General features: G+C 40.2%; 1 protein-coding gene across 3 annotated transcripts in view; it reads left to right on the plus strand.

Annotated features, from left to right (window-relative positions):
* The window catches only part of CRIM1 (cysteine rich transmembrane BMP regulator 1), a 194,160-nt gene that overhangs the window by 69,525 nt on the left and 102,383 nt on the right, over positions 1-22,252 (plus strand). For 2 of the 3 annotated variants that reach the window (XM_039477760.2, XM_039477770.2), the window contains exons 3-4: positions 19,029-19,271; positions 20,385-20,505. In XM_039477760.2, the coding sequence (XP_039333694.1) occupies positions 19,029-19,271; positions 20,385-20,505 (364 nt within the window). The remainder of the gene's footprint in view (positions 1-19,028; positions 19,272-20,384; positions 20,506-22,252) is intronic. The other variant, XM_039477775.2, reaches the window with a different exon arrangement.

Here is a 22,252-nt window from a genome sequence, read left to right on the forward strand (position 1 = left end):
CTTTCCTGCCTTCCTTTTTTCGTTTTTAATTGCCTTTAGTGTTTGCAGCACTCTTTTCAATGCCTTTGGTAATGGCAAACTTTGATTTTTTGAAGTTGGATTTTATTTCGGGAAACAGCCAAAAGGCATATGGAGTCAAATCCGATTAATAAAATAGGTAAGCACTTCGGGGAATTCTATTTTTGCTGAAACATAAGCTCAAACTATTAGGCACTGAGGCTGATTTTATTGTATATCTCATGAACTGCCTTTAAAGAAAATGTCAAAAGGAGCATTACAGAAAAGTGTTGAGAAGTGGCAGAATTGGAATAACTAGATAACTTCCTAAGGCGACTTTGAAGAATAATTCTATTGATTCAAATTTATAAGTCCCCTATTATTTTGTTTCTTGGGGGCTTTATCCTTTTATTTTGCGGTTTTATCTTACATACTCAATACAGTTAATGTTCTTTAATTCAAAAAACCTTTAGGATAATTTAATAGCGCTCAGTCTTTCATTTGAATGTCTGTTCGTATAGTACTATATATGTGGGGATGTACTATATGTGTGGGGATATATGTTCGTATAGTACTCTATACGTGTGGATATACCTGTACCAGTTAATAGAGGGTGTAGTTAATAGAAGGTGGCAGGGTGGTAAACGTTTTTCCCCCTGCATAATTGAATAGTTTTAAGTGCCATTTGAAATTCTGAATATCCAAGATTGGATTTCAATAACTGTGTAGCCCGAGAAGCTTTGCTCTCAGTAGCTGCCGGTGTTTATAAGAGTTGTTTCACTACTTACCGCTCTTCAGATTCACCATGAATTTAGGTAGTAATTTACCATTGCAGAAGGGGCAAGCTCTGCTTCTGATAATATTATGATACTATGGTTTTGCTTCCTTAATGATGTGATTCTTGAGGTAGAAAAATTAAAAATTTGTGCTGTAAGTCAGCTTCATGAATTAAATTTTCCAAATTTAATGATGCCAATTTTATTCCTGGGGTGCTCATGCTGTAACTCCCTAAATGCTTTGGAAATGGTTGTTCTCCTAGGAGCTGTTATTACAAAGTCAGTAATGGTTCTAGGGCTAAAATTTACTTTCTTAATTCTAATCCATTGTTTTTTGCTGTCATGTTTCTTCAGTTTCCTTAAATAAATCACACTAAGGACTGGTTATAGAAATACCCCAGTGCTTTACTTTCTTTCAAATGAGCTTTTAAGCTTATAAGTAGTGTATATAATGGAAACAGTGTTTAGAGTGCTTAGGTAAAAAAGGAATTATTTCCATACTAGAGTATTTTACAACTTTGTAGGATCTCCTGATTCTCTAACTCAGAGATTCTTGTGTACTTTAGAATTCATTTTAATGTACCATAGCCCTTTAAAAATTTTAAATAAATTTAGGCAGCTCATTTTCAGAAATGACTGTGAGAATCTCAGCGTACTTAAGGTAAGTAGTGGCATACTGGGGACCCTAAGCTGGAGTCAGCTTGGATTGGTTGAACCACATGACCACCCAAGGCTTTCAATAGAGCATGTTTTTAGCTATTTAAAATAACTACCATGCTGGACCTGGAGACCTTTGAATAGTCCATAAAGTTAATTACACCTTGAGACACACCCTCCGCTCAGCTACTCAAGTACTGTATCCACTTTACAATGTTCCTTTGTTAACAAGGTCTATGTGGTTGAAGTACATATTATAGTAATTTGCAATTCATTGTGTACAGACATTTCTAAAGTAAGATAATGGTAATACACAGTGAAAGAGTTCGGGCCTTTTGTGCTTGTTGTGTGGCTAGCTAGGATAGGAAGGCTTTGTAAACTTGATATGTTTTTGCATGCTTTGGGTTGGTGCTACCTGATGATGGTACTGAATTATTTGAGTCTTTTGCCCTTGTATCACTTGATTGTTAGACCTTACATTGTTGACTGGGTTCCATGATTTATAAAAAGATTCCAGAATCTTTTGTAACTATTTAAAGGTCAGCAGCTAATGATAATCAGAGCTAATAATAGATGCTTACTTATGTGCCAGGTATTAGTCTAAGCTGTTGATGTGTTAGTTAAACCTCTCAACAAGTCAATGAGGTAGAGACTTTTATTATTTTATACATGAGTAAGCTCAAGCTAGGAAAAGTGACTGAGGTCCACAGACTGGTAGTAAGTGGTAGAACAAACTAGACAGACAGATGCATAAGTAGGTGGATAAAAATTAATAGAGAGAAAAAAAGAGATTAAGAGTAGTAGAAGATATCAGTAAAGGATCTAATAGCTGATTTGCTGCCTGCTGTGGTCTAGGCATTTTGTTGGGCTGTGAGGAAACAAAAATGTACAAAAGTCAGACCAGTCCTTGTGGAAATCACATTTGGTCATGGATTACCCTGATAGAAGTGTAAATATTTAATGATGCAATATGAACATTGTATAAAATAGGTATGTGATTTAAGTCTGTGAAAATAGACGGAAGGAAGGAATCCAACATGTGGGGGAGGCAGAAGTGAAGGGATAATTCACAGAGGAGATGGCTTTTGCTTGAAGATGACCACAATGTCCTTTGAGGGTAGGAACCATGTATGGTTCAACCTTGTCTCTCCAAATCTCTAGCAGAGTGCCCAGGATGTCATGGTTGCTTAGTAAATGTTGGATGGTAGGTGGTAGCAGTCTGGCCAGATGGATGCATGTTGGGGAAGAGCATCGCAGGAGACGGACCTATCTGATTAAAAGAACGGAGGCAGAGAAGGCCATGGTATGCTCTTCAGCAGTCGGGCTGTGTCCTTGGGAAGCGGGATGTATGGGGGCATGGCCACTGTGCTACATCACCCGTCACTCTCCTTTTACTTTCAGTCTCTACTCTCCACACTCTTACTTCACGTGCTTTAAATCTCATTTGTATTTCAAAACGCGGATAAAAATTTCTCACTTCCTCCATGAAGTTCTTTCAGCAATTGCCGTGCTGCACCCTAGTCTCTCCTTTCTCTAGTCACAATTCTTTTTGTTCCTGCCACTCATATGCCTTGTTGGATATCTCAGTTACACCGACTGGATCTTTACAGATTATGTGAATGTATTAAATTGTCACATGTACCCACCCCAAAAATATAAAAAATTGCCTGGAGTCCGCCTCTTTGATTATTGTTTTCTATTGTTAAATAATTTCCTCTATTGTTCACTTCTTGGAGTGCAGAGAACCTTAGGATTCGTATTCTACCCTTCCTATTGGTACAAGAGGACATGGAAGCCCACAGAGATGAAAATAATTGTCCAAGTCACATAAGCAGTTAATGACAGGCCCAGGACTAAGTCCATAGGTGAGACCAGTTCGTGCTAACTAATGTTCTTGTTCTTCTAAACTCAGTAGTGAGTTTGTAGGGGGGAGGAACTGGGTATCGTACTCACCATGGGTCAGATACCTACTCAGGAACATTTTCAGATGAAAGAATGAATACTACTTGTCTTTCTGAGTAATATAAAGACAATGTGGTTCCCAGACTTAATAAATAGCTCCGGTAAATTAAACATATTGGTAGTAAGACTTCAACTGTTAGGTATACTCGTTCAGAAATAGTATCAGAAGATCAATTGCTGAGCAGAATTTTCATGTTAGAACCATTTCTCTAGGAGTACTGGTACAGGTGCATGTTAGACTCATCACGAAAACTCCTGAACAACTCTATTAGCTTTACATATTTCTGGCAGATTAAACTTAGATTACTTTTAAATTGTTATTGGAAGTTAGTCTAAGTTATTTTTCAGTATAAAAATATCATTGTCTTAATAATTTTTGCTTCACAATAACAATTAGGAATGGAAATTAAATTCCAAATTTAGTTCCAAACACTTGGAATTACAAATTGAAAAATCCTTCTCTGACTCAAAAGGAGGCTTACTGGTGACAAATTCTGCTGTCACCAACATTCTCATCAGAGGCTCAGATGAGGTGGTGCCTTCTGAGCACATTCTTAAGTGGGTAATGGATAAAAGACTTAGGTATGAGGTTATTGCTAAATACGAACAACCATGAATTATACAAGATTTATTGTTCAGAAACCAACAGAGCAGACCCTTGCAATTCATTGCTTTAACGTTCATCAATTCAGTTATTTCTGAAACAGTGACCCAGAGGATCCATGCCATGTAGTGATTTGTAATTTGAATCAGGTGTGCTATGAAGCCCCTTTACGGGGGGAAAAATCACTTAGCTGGTGACAAGCCAACTGCCCAATTGTTTTTAGCCCATTATCACTTATGTAGGAAGTCATGAACTAGTCAAAACTGTTTTCTTTAGAAAAGAAAGCCAGCTTCTAGGGCTGGTGATGGGAGTGCAAAGGAATAACAAGGTCCTAGAAAGTGATGGTTCTTTACCAGAAAACAAATCTGGGACCAATTAAACAGCCAGCATGCTGTATTTGGCAATAGATTGGATCTCTGAAATGCATAGTCCAGAACCAAGAAGAGCAATTCCTGGAAATACCTCAGTGAGTGTACTGGCCAATGTAAAATTTCACTTTCTGGGGCAATTATAATCTGTGGCATTGTACAACAGAGTGTTTACAAAGACTTCGGGACCTAACCTCTTGTGGAAATTCTGAATCCATTCTGTTTCCATCCCTTTTTTATAGGAGGCCCAGTAATGATATCTTGACTGAATCGCCTTTTTGAATTACCATCATTCATCTTGAAGGTCATTTGAGATGTCTCAAGTCTCTTATTTAAGTCTTTGAGGTCAAGTAAAATTCCTAGCATGTATCAATGGCCACGTGTATCACACATTGTGTGTGTGTTTTTAAATAAAGAATATCTGGCTATGGGATTCCCTTAGCCTCTTTGAAGGAAATTATCTTGAATAGGGAAGATAATGAAGAACTGGTATGTCCAAGTAGAACTAGGAATTAGAGCAATAGCCTAGATCCTGGAGCTCAGAAAATGAGCAGTAAGTCAAGGATAAATGGTAGCTTCTTCATCTGTTAAAAAATACTTAAGATAGAAATTGATACTGAGCCAGTCCATCAAGCTCCCAGCATCACTAAAGAAAACCTGTGGTACTTCCACTCTCCCTTGTTTATATCTGACCTCTCACAAGGCTTCTTTTTTGTATGTGTGGTGCTTTCCCTATTCAAGGCATATTTTTATGTTCTTTAGTTATAACATGGACAAAGGGTAACATTGACATAAACCTCAAATTTTAATAAGTGACCTTCCTGGGAATGAGAGTAGCAGTGACTTTTAACACAGGAAAATAGTAAGAAAAGGAGCAGAGAAACTGAGGAAGAAATAGAGAAGGCTGGCTTCATCCTCATTTGCTAGGCAAGAGATCTGCAGTACCTTCACAAGACTAGGCAGGCAGACACATCCCATTAATATAGGGACAGAGGCTTTCAACCATCAGCAGGAGATGTTTGGGTAATTCAGTTCCCTCACAAAACCAAGGATCAGAACAAGAGCAGGGAAATACCGTTTGAACTGTGAGGAAGCCATGGCAGTGTGAGAAGATCTTGTAGACAGAAAGCTTTCAGAGGTAAGAGCCACACCAAGCCAAGGCCTGAAGCCGTTTCCACATGAAGTATTCTACCATCTTTAATGTTGAGAGGCCCTGTCTAGTCGTACCAGCAGTGCTCTGGTAGTACAGCTTCTACTTTTCTCTGCCTGGACTTCATCTTCTGAATGGGTTAAGGAGACCATCAGAGGTCTAAACGTCCTGGGGATTCAGTTGCTACAGAGAAGTCCCTATGGTATGGAGGCCCTAGGTGGTTCCTCATGGGCACTCTCTCTGTCTAGGGCTCCAGCCCCAAGACCCTTGGTGTACAGACAGATTGCCCTTGTATTCCATCTTGCAGGCCTGCCCTCCCTCCCATTCCTAGCTGATTTGTTCACTGCATCTCAGGGGGCGAGGCTCTGCCTGTGTGGGTGGGGGACCTATCAGCACCTGGCTGGTGGACAGCACTGTAGCTGTCCTGTGACCAGAGGTTGCTCTTCTGACCTTTCTTAGCCACTCCACTAATAAAGGGTTATTTTTGTCTTGTCTTGATTTGGTTTGTATATATAGCTGCTTTCATGATGAAGGAACTTGGTAATCGAACAACTTTTTCAGCTAGAGTCTAAGCAATTTTAGATATCATGTAAGAGATCAAATAACTATCAGGGAAAGATGCAGACTACAGACTGAAAAATGAGAAGTTTAGGATGATGACCATGTTTCTTGATGGAAGCGGTGCAGGCCTCCCCAGGAGACTGGGCTTCTGGTCCTGCCTTGACATTCATTAGGTGAGTGGTCCTTGGGCAAGTCATTTAGCTTTCCTAAGTCACTGTTTTCTTTACTCATATCTACAAATTTCTGACTTCAAAAACTTTTCTTCTTCTTTGACAAGTAAGTCCTGTAGACAGAATCATTCCCACATTTGTATTTAATATCGATTCCCCTATTCTCTTGTAATTAAAGCTTCAAATCTCTGATTCATCTTTTTTTTGTAGGAAGGATTAGATTGATTTGTTGAAAATTCCGAGCTGTAGAATACTGCAAAAGAAGTCTGGGCTTTCTGCTTTAAAGTTCATATGTACAGAAAATCTAGGCTTGTTGATGACAAAGGGTTTTCTATATATCATTGCTTTTATTAAAATACCCAACTTGTTATAGTGTCTCTTATTTAGCAGTTGGTTGTTAAATATTTCTGGAATTAATGAATAAGAATCTTCCAGGCTCTTGTAACAAATAGATGTAGAGCTTTGGAAGAAGTACACGTATTGCTTGTTTGAGTGTTTCTCAAGTGATTCTTCAGAATGCTCTATTTACATTCACTCTTAAGGCAAAACACTTCCATTATTCTTACAGTTCATTGTCTTAGGAAACTTGTTGCAGAAGTTTCTAATTGTCCCCCATGTCCATGTGTTCATTCTCCTCTTCTTGCATAGATAGAAAATGTTTAGTGATGCGGCCACTCAGAATAAAGATGTCCTTGAGGTCGGTGTGGCCACGTGACTGATTCCTGGTCCATGAAGTGAGCAAAGTAACAGTGCTCCTTTTCCCATAATGCCATTTAGAGTTGTGCCTTCCCCTTCTGCCTTACCCCTTCCCACTAGTTGGAATACTCTGTGAACAAGGGCTGCACCATAGGGACTGAAGGCAAAAAAGCTGAAAGGAACTTAGGTCCCTAGCACTTGTGTGAAGCCCAATCCCCGTAACATTTGTAGAATTAAATTTCCTGACACTCTTGCTGCCAATAATACAAATTCCCCATTACTGGTGTGTGCCTTTGTGAGAAGTGTTTCACCATAATCTGTTGAGGCTTATTTGTGGAATCCTGATTTCCTTTGACATATTTGAAAATGGAAGAGAATCCTGGAATATGGGAGCAACACTGAGGCAGAACACAGTGTTCACTTTGGCAGCAGTCATGATCTCTTCTTGTCGTGGAAGCCTCACCAATTTACCTGTTCTGTCATTTTTACGCCTCTCCGAATTCTGACTCAGGCCCCAGATGCTGGGCTCTGTGTGGGTTGTTCTTTGGTGTAGAAGAGGATGAGATTGGCTGGGACAGCTGTTGTTCAGGTCCGTCAGGCCTGTGGCCATCCTCCATACCTTGAGCCAGCTTTGCTGTGCATTTGTAGAAAAGAGTGACAAGCATACAGAAAGAGATAAAGCAGCTTTTTTTAGAGGGAGGAGAGAAGATGGTGGAGCTTACAAGAGATGGATGTTTGCAAGTGGATATGGTATAAAGTAGTAGTTCTCAAAGCATGGTGCCTGGACAGCAGCATCAGGAGCCTATGAATTTGTCAGAAATGTGCATCCTGGGGCTTCATCCAAGACCAGCTAATTTAGCAACTGGGGATAAGATTTGGCGATCTGTGCTTTAAGAAGCATTTGGCATGCTCAGCTTTGAGAACCGGTGGTGTAAAGAGTGTTGGAAAGCCTGACAGTGGTGGTTAACAATGGATGTATTCTGATGGGAGTCCTGGGATCACAAAGACTTGGACTAGAGGTAAGGGACCAGGTGAGGGAGCATTCCCTCCAGAGAGAGTTGTTAAAATAAGCTGGGGTTCTTGTGATGCTCCTGAAAGGAGTGTAAGTACTGTACTTCCTGTGTTCGGTACCAGGGGTGTATCTGGCCTTAGGCTTCTATTCCAGCACATCCCATCAGCCAGATGTGCAGAAGTTTCTCCTTATACAAACTGTAATGCTTGAATTGCCAGTATTTTGAAGTAGAAAAAGTTGCTTATAAACCCATGCTGACTGTAACGAACAGGGAGTACTTTTTCCACCCACCTCTTGCCTAGATCATTTTAATTACATAAGTAAAGTCACTTCTCCTTGGGAGGCTGAACCCCATCTTGCCCTGGAAGATGGCTTTGAGCCAGAAGCCAAGTCCCTTAATGACTATGAAGGGGGAAAAAGGTATGATTTCCATGTCAGGGCTACCAAGAATATAAGTACCTATTTAATAAATTATTTGTTGAAATGCCTTTTCTATTTTGGTAGTTGAAGTTTGAAAAATGTTTGGAGTACTATAATTATCATTTCTGGGAAAAAAAAAACACACATTGCAGTATTTTTGTTTTCGCTACAGGTCAAGTTGTAGTTCAGGATGGAAAGTAAACACGTCCCTTTGCTCAGCTGCAGTTCACATATTTGTAGTCTCTGGGTACCCTCCTGGCGGTCTGGTGGGTACACAAAGAACACAAACACAGCATAGAAACGTGGGGCTCCATCAGGGGCTTGCCCCAGTGCACGTCTGATTAGGAAGTTTGTGCTGGAGCCGAAGGAATGGCCCAGAAGGGTGGAAGTGCCTTCGCAGGAGGAGTCCTGGGAAGGGAATGAGGCTGTTCTCAGAGGCATACCCACCTCTGGGAGGGGTCTGCAGAAGCCCTTTCTCACCAGTGAGAGCCTTTATGGTATGGGTATAAACATTGGGAGGTCTTTTGTTTGTTTTTGGAGGCACTCCTTGCCATTATATGCCATCTTGTCAATTTGACAACTTTGTAAACAGGGCGCTTCCACACAGCTTGAATGCAGAAATAGCTGAGAACAGTCTCCAGGAGAAACTAACTAGATAAGGGTGCTTCCTTCCTTCTCTCCAGAGTGGAAGCAATTTATAAAGAAAGTAATGGAAGCGGCCAGGCGCGGTGGCTCAAGCCTGTAATCCCAGCACTTTGGGAGGCCGAGGCGGGTGGATCACGAGGTCAAGAGATGGAGACCATCCTGGTCAACATGGTGAAACCCCGTCTCTACTAAAAATACAAAAAATTAGCTGGGCATGGTGGTGCGTGCCTGTAATCCCAGCTACTCACACACAGAGTACTCATAGGTCTTTATGTTTTCTCCTCAGTTTGTTTTAAACCTAACACCTAACATGACATCCCAGAGCACAGATGTAATCATTCCATGCTTGCTATGATTCATAAAGGTAAAGCTGATTCTGAAACACACACACACAAACAGCCCTCTTACATGCCAGAAGTTTTACTCTCAACTGTTGTTTCTCTGTCCGCTTCCATTATTCTTTTTTTTTTTTTTTTTTGAGATGGAGTTTCGCTCTTGTTACCCAGGCTGGAGTGCAATAGCGTGATTGATCTCGGCTCATCGCAACCTCTGCCTCCTGGGTTCAGGCAATTCTCCTGCCTCAGCCTCCTAAGTAGTTGGGATTACAGGCACGCACTGCCATGCCCAGCTAATTTTTTTGTATTTTTAGTAGAGACAGGGTTTCACCATGTTAACCAGGATGGTCTCCATCTCTTGACCTCGTGATCCACCCGCCTCGGCCTCCCAAAGTGCTGGGATTACAGGCTTGAGCCACCGTGCCCAGCTGACAGATACTGGAGTTTTAAAGGAATGTGACTGGCTGCCCCTTTAATTCAGCAGGCATGTGTCAGTATTCCTTAATGAGCAGAGACTGAGCATCCTTGGAACCTGACCACATAGGAAGGGATCTGAGAACATCTGGCTGGAGTATGTGCATAGGAGACACCCACAAGGGCCAGCCCCTCATTTTACAGATGAACACCAGACCCTTCACTCTGACATACTTAAAATTGGAAATTTTATTAATGTACTTTTTTCAAATTTCTGTCATTGTTGCACAAATGAAGAACCAAATTACCGCATCCTTCCTCAGTGGAGGAAGAATTGATAGAGGTTTTGTTTGTGTTCTAAATGGATGCCACCTTCCTGTAGACATCACCTAGGGAGTTCTTAATTTCTGATGTTTATGTCTCTGTGACATTTTCAAGCTGTTATAAAGAGTCTTCTTACCATGTTGCTGAGCTGCTATACAAATTTAGTTCATTTAATTTTCCTCCTTAGTCATTTGTCCCATTCTCTAATAATTTTGATTCCTTTTTGTGGGTCAGTGTTTACGGCAAAATGTGTCTGGTAGGGGAGGTATTCAGACAAGACTGTTGTTTATTAGGCAAATTAATCTTTTTGAAACGAATCTTTAGGTCTTTGTACATTTATCTAAACCATTCTTAGGCCTTATTTTATTTCCAGATTTGTGAAAAATAAATTCATTGTTACATTTTGAAATTTGTTATGGTGTGTGAATATATACATATGATTATTTGAATGGCAGATTTCTCTGGGAGTAAATTGGATGTGTTTTTCCGGTGTGAATTAAAAGGTGAAGTAAAATGTCTCTGGACTCAGTAAATATTTTAAAACTGTTTTAAAACTCAGTAGGATTAGGCCACATTTGGCATCTGTCTCTCTTACTCTCCCTACTCCCTCCACCCCACTACCTCCCATAAAAGGCAAATCCTGGAAGCCTCTCTGAACTTTTTTTCTTCCTCCCAGGAAGCTCTGACCTTTTCCAGGAAGATTCCAGGGAAGACTAGTTGGATCAGATTGCCTAAGAATCAAAGCAGCCTTAAATCCCCTGGGAGTATGGAGGATGAGGGGGCTCGGGGTGCCTAGAACAGTGGGTCAGCATTGACTGCACATTGGAGTCAGCTAGGGAATTGTAAAAACAAAAACCGATACCACGGTCCCACTTCCAGTAATTCTGATTTAATTGGTCTGGGGTGCGCTCTGAGCTTCTAGAGTTTTAATCTTCTCCTGGGGTTTTTAATGTTTTTCAGCCAGGATTGAAAATCTGTATTCTAGCACTAAGATTTTCAAACTTGTGTGCGTGAGAATCACCTGGAGAGTGTGTTCAAACCCAGATTGCTGGGCCCCACCTTCAGTATTTCTGATTCTGTAGGTCTGGTGGGCCTTGGAATTTGCATTTCTAGCAAGTTTCTTAGGAGATGTTGATGCTGCTGGTCCAAGGATCATTGAGAACCACCACTTTAGAGCAGTTCATCTCAAACTTTACTGTACATCTTGCTAAACGCAGATTCTGATTCAGTAGGTATGAAGTAAGGTCTCAGTTTCTGCATTTCCAACAAGTTCCCAGGTGATACTGAGGCTACTGTTCTAGGGGACCACACTTTAAGAACAAATCTCTAATCTAAAGCATCATTATCCAATGCAGTTCCATAACATCCTTCTGGAAGAAAAGATGTGTAGCTCTGGAGAATCCCAGAGGCACAATGGGGCCCAATATATGGCTTAGACCTGGTGGCAGGCAGAGATTTGGAGGGCTCAGTGCTTCTTTGGCACTTGGCCAGCTGTGGCTTGCCGGGGTGTTTGAACATGCCCTTGGCGAAGCTGTACTGTCAGTAAGGAGCTTCATTGTAAAGATTCTCTGTTTGCTTGGAGTAAGGCAGTGGTTCTCAGGCCCAATTGCACAATAGAATCACCCTGGGAGCTATTTAAACAAGTACTAATGCCCAGGCTCCTCCCCCAGAAATTCTGATTTAATTGGTTTGAGGTGGGATCCAGACAGTGGTATTTTTAAAAATCTTTGTGAGTGATTTTAATGCGCAGCCAGGGTTGAGAACCACTGAATTAAAGTATCACATGTTACAGTCTTGCAGAGCATTTTTTTCCTTTTATTTGGCTAAGTTATACGCCACTGTGATGCAAACTCGCTTTATTAGGTAGTCGAAAACAATTTAATATGGCATTTTTGACAAACTACCAAGAAAAGACTCTACAAAGATTCCATCGCTGTTAAATCCTAAATTCAGAGTCTTAAGAAAGTGCTGGGAAAGTACAGTGGGTGTTTCTGAACGAGCTTGAAATATAAAATATTTCTGGGACTGTATCAACAAGTCTAATTTTTTCCCCTGGGGGTTATGATTGTGTGGAACAAGTCTTCACAGCAAAGCTTGCCAAAAAAGGTTATGATAAAATCATGGAATGTGAATGAAAAGAATTCACAGTGTAACTTTAAAGGAGTCAGTCTCTAAATTTAAAAACTTAGGGATGACATATGTATTACATTTGTAATAGAAGTTTTAAGAACAAAATAATGATGAATAAAGTTCCTCCTTTTATCACGTGATGTCTCTAAGGGCAAGGAACAAGTGAAATAGGACTGCCAACAAGAAAGTAATGAGGATACACTATAAAGACCCTGAACCTCTTCATCTTTGCAAATTAACTTAGTCATTTATATTTGAGCAAAAATGTAGCTATTGACTTAAACATGCAGATTCCAGCAACACTGAGTAGGAAAGTTGAAGCTCTGCCTGCTTTTGGCATTATGGGCTAGTGGGAAAACTATGGGCTTTGGCAGTTCTGCCACTTGCTTTGTGACCTTGGCCAAGTTTCTTACCCTCTCTGGATCTCTCTCTTCAACTGTCAAGTAGAGATGAAGATACAATCTCTTCTTCACTTGGAAGTACAAAGGCATGTGAGAATGAGTAGAAGCATGCCCCCATGCATAGGAGGTGCTCAGTTAGTAGAGATTTCTTTCATTCCTTCAGCATGACCGTAAAAATTTAATTCTTAATAAGAATTATCCAGCAAAACAGTTTTCTTGTTGAGCCTTTATTGGTATTTTCTGCCTATTAATTGTATCAGTTTATATTTCTTCTTAATAATTGTGAAGTCGTGTTTTTTCACTTGAAAAGGAGTCTCTTTCTTCTTGCTTTAGAGCCATCATTTTTGCCATTCTATGTGTCTGGAACACTCTTGCTCTGTTTTTTTCTGTGCTTTTCTCCCTTCTTTCATGCAAGTATCTGTTCCAATGCCACGTCGGAGAAACCTTCCTTCACTCACCTGGCTGATGCATGGCACCCGTATCACTCAGTGTGCTGCAGAGCCTTTACCACCACCTGGCACTGTGCTATGTAGCTCTTTATTGTCCGTCTGCTCCAGAATTTTAATTCTCAGGGTTGGTCTCCCTGTGCTACCAAATGCCCAAGGGCCTTTGTGATACTCTAGACTGGTACCCAGCTACTCCAGGGCGTCAGATGATGAGAAATATCAGAGGGAGGTGTGGGAAAAAACACTGACCCCAGAATCTTCTCTTGACTTTGTGTTCTACCTACTAAGTTTCAGGCTATCAAATGTAATCCAAATTTGGGGTCCTTTGAATTTCCCGAAGTAGCTTGAACTCCCAAGGATTGTTTCAGGATGGTTGTGTATTCCACGTGTGTGTGTGTGTGTATGTGTTTGACAGAGAGAGAGACAGAATGAGAAGAGATTTTGAAATAGAAGGAAGTATTCAGTGTCAGATGTATGGGACTCTACAAAATTTAAATAGAAGTCATGATAATCTGCTGATATAATTTTTATCTTCTTTTTTTCTTACCATCAGTTTTTCATTTGCCTTTGTGTTTCATTTAAATTGGCATTTAAGCAGAAACTCTTGTATGCATTTGTTACTTGTAGATCATGACTGTATTAGGTTGTTGCAAAAGTAATCATGGCTTTTGTCATTACCTTCAATGGCAAAAACTGCAAATGCTTTTGCACCAGCCTATACTTCATTGACATCGGGACCTGGTGAGGGCCTAGAAATGACCAAGATCCAGTCGTACACATTAAAGTGACTAGGATTGATAGAAACTTCCCAGGGTTATTGTAAAATCTCTTTATATTGGGTAAGCCTGTTAGTATTTTAATACTAACTTCTTAAAGATTGTTAAGATGATGAAATCAGGTTATTTTTCCATAATTACTTCTGTTGCGAGTGATACTGACACCTTAGTCTTTCTATATCTGGAGCAGGCTTTTTTTCATGTCTGTTTCAGTGTTGTCAGTGCAATCATACATAAAAGCTTGTTAATTAGTTTAAGTGTTATATATAGATCTGTTGCACACCATAGGGAAAGAGTCGAGAGAGACTTCTTTTCAAATAGATAAAGTTAAAAACTCAAAAGTAATGTCAGAAAAATCTTCTAATTAATGTAGTGTCTATAGTTTTATCCTTATGTTCTCTGTGAAAGAAACATGGAATAGAGACAGAGAAGAATAAATAAAATCTAATGAGAGAAGTTATAGAAAAGGGCTGTAAAAAAAAAGGTATCAGAAAAACAATTCCTGGTGTTATGGTAATTGTATTACATGTAAGTGACAGGCTGGTGACTGGTTCAGGGCAAAGGAAGATGCAGGGTGAGTAGGGATTCTAGGTAATTTATTGAAGGGTGATTAGAGAGTTGAAAGAAGAGAAAAAGCTAGGAATGTTAATTACAAAATAAGGAAGATGGAGACTTTGGAAATCTAAATTATTTGAAAGCATAACTTGATAATTTGCATGCTTGAGTCTTAGACCTGCTAGTCATGAAGTTAACAACATAGCCTTGAAAAATTAAAGTAGCTGCTAGAATTTTGAAGAGAAGTTACTGGCTTTCAGTAGATTTTACAGAGATCCCTCTTGGAAACCAGATAAAAAACGTAAGGTATAGGTAATCAGAATGTCATAATTAAGTTTGACTTAATAGATATGCAAGATTATATGCAATAAACAGTGGATATATATTATTTTCAAATATCTATTTTTAAATGGATTATGAGGCCACACATATACACGTGCTAAAACCAAAAACATACAAAAATCAAGAAGTTATCAAAAGTAGATAATTGTACAGCCTACAGTCTCTAGCAACCAGGCAGTAAAACTATAAATTAAAATAAAAAAGAAAGTTATCCAAAATCTACCTATGCAAAAATTGAGTAGCATTCTTCTAAAAAGTCTTTAAAGAGGAAGCAAAAGCTAGAATATAAATTACTTAGCCACAAGTCACATTGAAAGCAACAGATATCAAAAATCAGAATATAACCAAAGCAATATTTGATTGAAGTATTCAAAGTGTAATTAAAATTGTTTGTATAATAAGTCTGAGAAAGGTGTTTGTTTTAAGACACCAAAATAGAAATGAACCAAGCATTAATCTTAAAACGCTAGAGGAAAACTAATAAAATCATCTGAAAGACAAGAGATTCAAAAACTTAAAAGAACTGACATAAAGTACAAAAAGAAAGCTTGGTCAGTAAAGTCTGAAATGAACTTGAAAATCTAGATGAATTATATACTTTTTACTAAAATATAAGTTAGCAGTCATGATTCTAAAATAGGTAGGACACCTGAATAATAACCAAAGAAGAAATCTGTCCCTCCCCCTTCCAAAAACATACTGAATTCAAATAGTTTCACAGGTGAGTTGTGTGAAGACATCAAAGAATAGGTAATTCCTGTGTTATTTGAATGATTTTAGAGCAGAGAAAGATAGAATGCTAAACAGCTCATTGCAAGAGTTAACTCTGAAACTAAAATTGGATAAGGCCAACATAAAAGAGAGAACTAAAGATGAGTATTACTCAAGTTTGTAAATTTAAAAATCTTAAAATGTTAGGAAGTCAAATCTAAAAGGATCTTTAAAAACATAGTTTATTCTTAGAACACAAGGATGATTTAAAATACAACTGATTATACTAATAAATTAAAGAGAAAGCCAGTATGGTCATCTTGAGAAAAGTTGAAAAGCATTTAATAAGATTTAACCTGCATGTTTAACATTCTTAGATCCCTTCAAGCTCTCAAAGTCTGATCGACTTACATTAAGACTGTGTCTTTGGTGGCCTACCCTATCCCACTTGTATTACAAAGGCAGCTCTTAAGAAATCAATCCATCTCTTCAGGCTTGTACAGCAAAACGCAGTTAAGAGGTGACAGTGTTGGGACTGTCAAAAAGAACTTAAAGGTTGGGATAACCAGCAAGATCTAATCATGTGTTTGAAAATCTTGATTATTATGTAGTAAATATTTTGTAAAGTAAGAATGTAATAGAATATGATAAGAATATGTTAATGAGAGCAAATTAACAAGAGGAGCAATTAAGTGTTATTTGCAATCGAAATCACAAAGCCTTTCTTAATTATAAAACAATGTATTTGCCAGATGAGCAGTCTACCAAATACACTTCACAAACTCTAACTTAATCCTCATACAGTCAGGATTCACCTTCTCCTCCTCAGCTCTTTGATTTATTCTCTTCCACACTGATGGGAGTCTGAGAGTGGAATTTCTCATTAGTCAATCATGTTTTCTTCTCAGGCAGTTCTTTGGAGTCATATTATGAAAGTGGGCTAGATGGATTCTCTGAGACTCCTGTTTGACCCAAGCACACGTGGCATACAGGCTGTAGCTCCCATGAGTCATGCAGTGAGATAAGACTGGGTAAGAGGGAGCCGGGATGCAGCTAACCCCGCAGCTTTAACAAAAACCACATTCCTGATAGGGAAGAAGCTATGTCCAGAGAAATCAGCTGACTTCTCAGGATCACAGTAGTGATTCCTGAGACAGGAGGCATGTTGTTACAGAGGAGCATAGCTGGAACCAATTGGACCAAGTTTCACATCACCATGTCACTGTTTATTAACAGTGTGACCTTAGGCAAATAAATCGGAATCTGTTTCGTCATCTGTAAAATGGAGCAAATAATAACTCACCTTCTGGGGTGATTGTGACATTAGCACATGTCATGTGTGTTAATGAAGTCTGCTCTTAGGACAGAAACTGTTTTATTTTCCATTCTGCTTTAAACTGCTTATTAGAATTGGCATGTGAGTGGTAGCCACAAAGGAGAGTAGAGGCCTGCAGTTGAATGTTTCTCGAGTGAGGCACAGGTGCAGTGAAGTAGCATTCTACCCAACAGGAAAATTAAGCGTAGTCATAAGGTAGGTAGCAAAAGGCAGCCAACATTAAGACTCTGCTTATCTCCATCTCCAGCACACCCTGAACCCAGCTGTGGTAAATAGTGCCAGTGTCTGTCTTCCTCCATATTCTTTCTTTCCAGGTGCCTTTCCAATCTCTTCCCACGTCTCCTTCCTCCCCAGATACTGTGCGCCTTCCTGTTGTTGCTCAGGTTCCCATTCTAAGACGGGACCTGCTTTTCTGAATTACCCTCTTCCTCTTCCTATATAATCAAAGCTCTAATTTGTCTCATAGTGAACGCCACAGTCTTTAAAATGGCACAAGGGGTTCTAAATGACCAGGTACCCCTGCTGTTCATACACCCTCAAGTCCCATTTCTCCTTTCACTTGCTCCTGCCTCAGCCACAGTGACCTTCTCACTTTTCCTGGGACACACAAGCCTGTGTCAGCCATTCCTTCTGTTGGGATGCTCTTCTCTCAAGTGTCTCCATAGCTCACCCCCCCACCACTCCTTCAAGTTTTTATTCAGCCATCAGCTTCTCAATCGTGCCCATTCTCACCACATTGTAACTGTTCCCACTTCTTCCAAGCACTCCAATTCCCTCTTACTCTGTTCTTGTTTTCCCCTCATAGCACACATCACCCTTCACTAGTATATAATTTACTTCTTTATAATGTTTGTTACTTATTTTCTGTCACCCTCCACTACCATGTCAACTAATGAGATCAGGAACCTATGTCTTTCCTCTTTACTGACGTATCCCAAGCTGCCGGAGCAGCAGGTGCTCAACCAATGTTTCAGTGAATTTACTAGAACTGTAAGTATGAAGAGTCTCCTGTATTGTGTCTTAGGTAGACAAGAAATAGATAAGGAAGAGGGAAGATGCAGCAATCAAGGTAGAAAATGACTAGAGAAATAGGCATGGTTTTTAGAAGGAGATCCACTGCTGTGATATCAAGATCTGAGTGGACTGGAATGAGGAGACCTGGATTCTTGCTTTAAGTTTACCACTGACCTTAGCCACGTCACTTGAGCTCTTGGGCTTCAGGTTCTTCATCTACAAAATGAGGAAACTAAACTAGTTACCTCTTGGGTCTTACCCTACTAAGCAATTCTGTGTTTGGGTTTTACTTTAGGAAAGACAACTAGCACTGAGAAACATTGCCCAGTACTAACTGGCATCAGTTTCCCTACTGTTTCCTGAACTCCCCATCTCCCACCAAAGGTCCTGCACTGTGATGAATGTCTTTTAGTTTATTCTTGCCTTTTCCTCAAGGGCCTTATGTTCATATAGGCCTCTTAAAACTCAACCCAAGAAGAGAAACTGTGGACTAGGATTCCAGAAGCCGGGGCTTTGCTCGCCTATCATAAAATCTGAGTAAACCCATCTCGTTTTATTTTTCTCATCTCTAAAATTGAGATACAGCAATCGGTCGGCAGCTAATACTAGAGAGAGGGGAATAAGGTGCATTCGATGGAGCTCTGCTAGAGATAGAAACACATCAGGTGCCATTTCAGGAAATTACATGGGAATTTTTATCCATCTTGCTAAGCTACCACGTCATAAAGTCAGACTCTTAATAGAATACCATCAGAACTCAGGTAGAATTCCTCCATGTTAATTGTCATACACTTTGTCTCCAGTTTCTGAAGTAGCCATGATTTGTTTGTTTAAGGTATACTGTTTTCAAAGAACAGCCTTTAGAACTCTTGAATTCAGAGATCTTTCAGTTAGTCAAAGAATGGGTCCAGTTTTCAGATTCTCCATGCCATGCGTGCATCTCCCTTCGACTTTCTTCATGTTGGTCATTGCTCTAGATGTTGATTGTTTAACACAAGGGGGTAGGAAGATGGAGAAGAAGGGAACTTCAGGCTCACATTTTTGGTGTCACGGGCAGATCTTGGGTGAGGTTTTCATTGTTAGTTTAGGTTTGCAGGTTTACACTGCATTTCTTTCCCTACCCTCCTCTTCGGCTGCTTAAATAGATCATCAGGACTGTCTGTGCTTCTGATGAACGCGCCCCACACTGCCCTGGGCATAAGCTAAATTCTTTTTCTCCCATTTAGAAGAGAAGCCAGATTGCTCCAAGGCCCGCTGTGAAGTCCAGTTCTCTCCACGTTGTCCTGAAGATTCTGTTCTGATCGAGGGTTATGCTCCTCCCGGGGAGTGCTGTCCCTTACCCAGCCGCTGCGTGTGCAACCCCGCAGGCTGTCTGCGCAAAGTCTGCCAGCCGGGAAACCTGAACATACTAGTGTCCAAAGCCTCAGGGAAGCCGGGAGAGTGCTGTGACCTCTATGAGTGCAAACCAGGTATGCACGAGCTCTGTCTCAGCAGCCTTGTTCCTTTGCATCAGAGGGTAGCAGATCCCTCCTCAGCCACCCCTGGCCTCTCCTTTCACACAAAGATGGCCCTTCTCACCAGTGTACTGCGAATCTGCCACTTTGGGCTAATGACAGCTTGTCTCCTGGCCTTAACCAGAGTGATCATCCACTGATACATAAGCGCCTTCAGAGAGCGAGCGTGCCTTTCCCTCGTTTCTTCTTTTTTTTCCTTCAAAGTATGCTTGACTGGAGAGGTAGGGTTAAAATTTATGGTACCAGAGCAATCTGCTTCATTTCCCCAGAGAAGGTCAGAGACCTTATTTGCAGCTCTATCTGCCACTTTGAATTATTACATTTAAAAATAATCATCACACATAAAACAGAAAGTTATTTTTAGATGAATACATGCATCAAAATGCCAGAAGTTTTATAATGCAACACTCAGCCCCAATCTTTCTCTTTGCCAATTCCCCCCCATCTGCCCTCTTTACTTTATAGCATGTGCCAAGTCATCTTTGACTGTTTACTCACCCTCCTTGCCAACATTTGATGTACTGTTGTGTCCCAGCTGTTTCTTGCTTTATATTATTTCTAACATCCTTGCTCTTGTGGCAGCATTTCCGATGTGGTCTGTGAACACTTCTGAGTTACAGTGATTTCCTCTTTGCAAGTTTCTAATCATCGGCCAGTTGTTTTTTTGTTTTTTGTTTTTTTTTGCTTGGGTTTTTCTTTTTCTTTTTTAAACTGCTAGATAAATGCTCCAAGCAAAGTGATCCCTTGTCCATCTCTTGAACTATTCTATCACTCAGAAATGCCTCTGGCTAACTGTCACCATTCATATAACCACTGCTGGTTTAATTCTTTCTCTGTCTTGATTGTAACTCTTTTATTATCTCATCCCCACCTCTCTCCTGACACAGAAAATTTGAGGCATATTGTAGTTCTGGAGCATTAACTGAAGTAACATGCTGACACTGGGACTGGGCTTCTGGAAGCAAGGGGACTTTGGAAATGTGTCAAGAGCTAGTATTTCATTTAGGGACTCCCAAAGCAAGTAAATGTAACAATAAACGCTGCCTCTCTCTGTTTGCCCCCTTTCAGTTTTTGGTGTGGACTGCAGGACTGTGGAATGCCCTCCTGTTCAGCAGACCGCATGTCCCCCGGATAGCTACGAAACTCAAGTCAGACTCACTGCGGATGGTTGCTGTACTCTGCCGACAAGGTTAGTTTGTCATTGGTTTGTCGGGTTTTCTCCTCGTTTATTAGTATCATCTAAGGTACATTTTGCGCATGCAGTTTGTTTTCCCATGAGAAACCTAGTCCTTTCCTGTTTCTCTGGAAGAAATCACTGAACTATTTGTGTTACTTGGTATTCACATATATCTTTCCTCAGATCAAAACCAGGTGTCATCAGGTTAAGTCGTTAACCCTTACAGATTCTTTCTACAAGGATGCCTGTACACTTATGAGGGCTGGGAACTATACAAGCAAATATGCCCCTCTATATATAGATAGGGAGGGAGACAATGAGGTGTCTGTCAAGAGTAGGCACATCATTTGATCCTCTGCAGTGAATCTTGTAGGTGCTTAAACAACATGTTCATTGTGTTGAAACATTGCATGCTTCATAGAACCACTCCACAGGACCCTTGATGTTGGGAATCACGCATCTACCCAGACCCATTTCTTGCTGAGGCCAAGAGGAGTCTTAATTCTTACAGGGCTTTTTGGAGTAACAGATATATCTCTCTTTGGTTTGACTGGGGGTAAGAGCCACTGTCATTTTAATCCTAGTAGCAGGGCATGTACTTAGCTCCCTAGAATTGGTTTTTCTCTGGAACATGAGGATTTCTGCGTCCTGTCCTTTATAGTCTGTGAAGCACCACCATAAAGCTGACCCTTTGTACTTGGCTTTGAGGGAGACTGTGCTTGGATGTGTAGGGTTTACAGTCTGTTTTCCCCCAACTACTCACCCCTCTTCTCTGCCATGACCTCCCTTCCATCTTTTGCAGGACACCAAACCATCTTTGTGACTAAGTCATCGTTCTCCATTTAATAGGATGAGTTAAAACTATGCCTTATTTAACTCCATTTCCAACCTCTTCCTCAGTCCTAGTGCCAGACATTTGGTCTCTAGGTTTGTTGCATGAGTACCTGTGATTATACAAATGGTTTGGTAAGATAGGAGTATATGTGGTCCATAGGTAAGGTAAGTTATCAGTTATTTGTCCGTAATTGAAGAGACAGCCAGAGTTTGTTATGATAATTACATTTTCTTTCATCTTGTAAAATAAGTTAGATCCTTGGCATCTCCTAGCCTTTGTTCTGTTAAACCTAGGATTCTCTAAGACATGTCCTTTATACTGTATCTTAAAACAGATGCAAAGATTTTTGTGAAGATAACATGCATTGGTGTAGCAACCTTCCTATGACATTAGAATGTGATAATTTATGTGCAGATGCTTAGGAAAGAGTGAAATATTTTGCAAACATAAGGTATTACTAATCATAAAGGAGATAAATAGAGCATCGCTACCAGTAACAGATGTCCCTTCAGGATCTTCCTGAAAAGGAAGATGGTACATTAAATTGGAGAACCTAATTAATCAAAACTAAGCCAGTTGTTAACAAGGAAGTCCTTTAATGAAGAAAATAGACAGTTCTCAGTTCACTTTTATAAACATCGTATAGCGCAATCTGCATGTAGGAGGCATGGTTGGCTGTTTTTTCAGTTACTCCAGGGGGTTGAAATGGGTAGAAGCTACAGGAAGGCATATTTAGTCTCAGTTTAAGAAGAAACTTTCCTGCAACTAGTGATGTTCAGTAGTGAATTGGCTGCTTCCTGAGGCAGACGGAGCTCCCTGGAGCTGGATAGATTTCTTTCCGTCTGGATGGCCACCTGCCTGGAATGCTTAGAAGAATTATATTAGGTTGGAAAGGAGGTTGAACTAGACACCTTCCATTTTATC

This window comes from Saimiri boliviensis, chromosome 1, assembly GCF_048565385.1.
Source record: "Saimiri boliviensis isolate mSaiBol1 chromosome 1, mSaiBol1.pri, whole genome shotgun sequence".
Lineage (NCBI taxonomy): Eukaryota > Metazoa > Chordata > Mammalia > Primates > Cebidae > Saimiri > Saimiri boliviensis.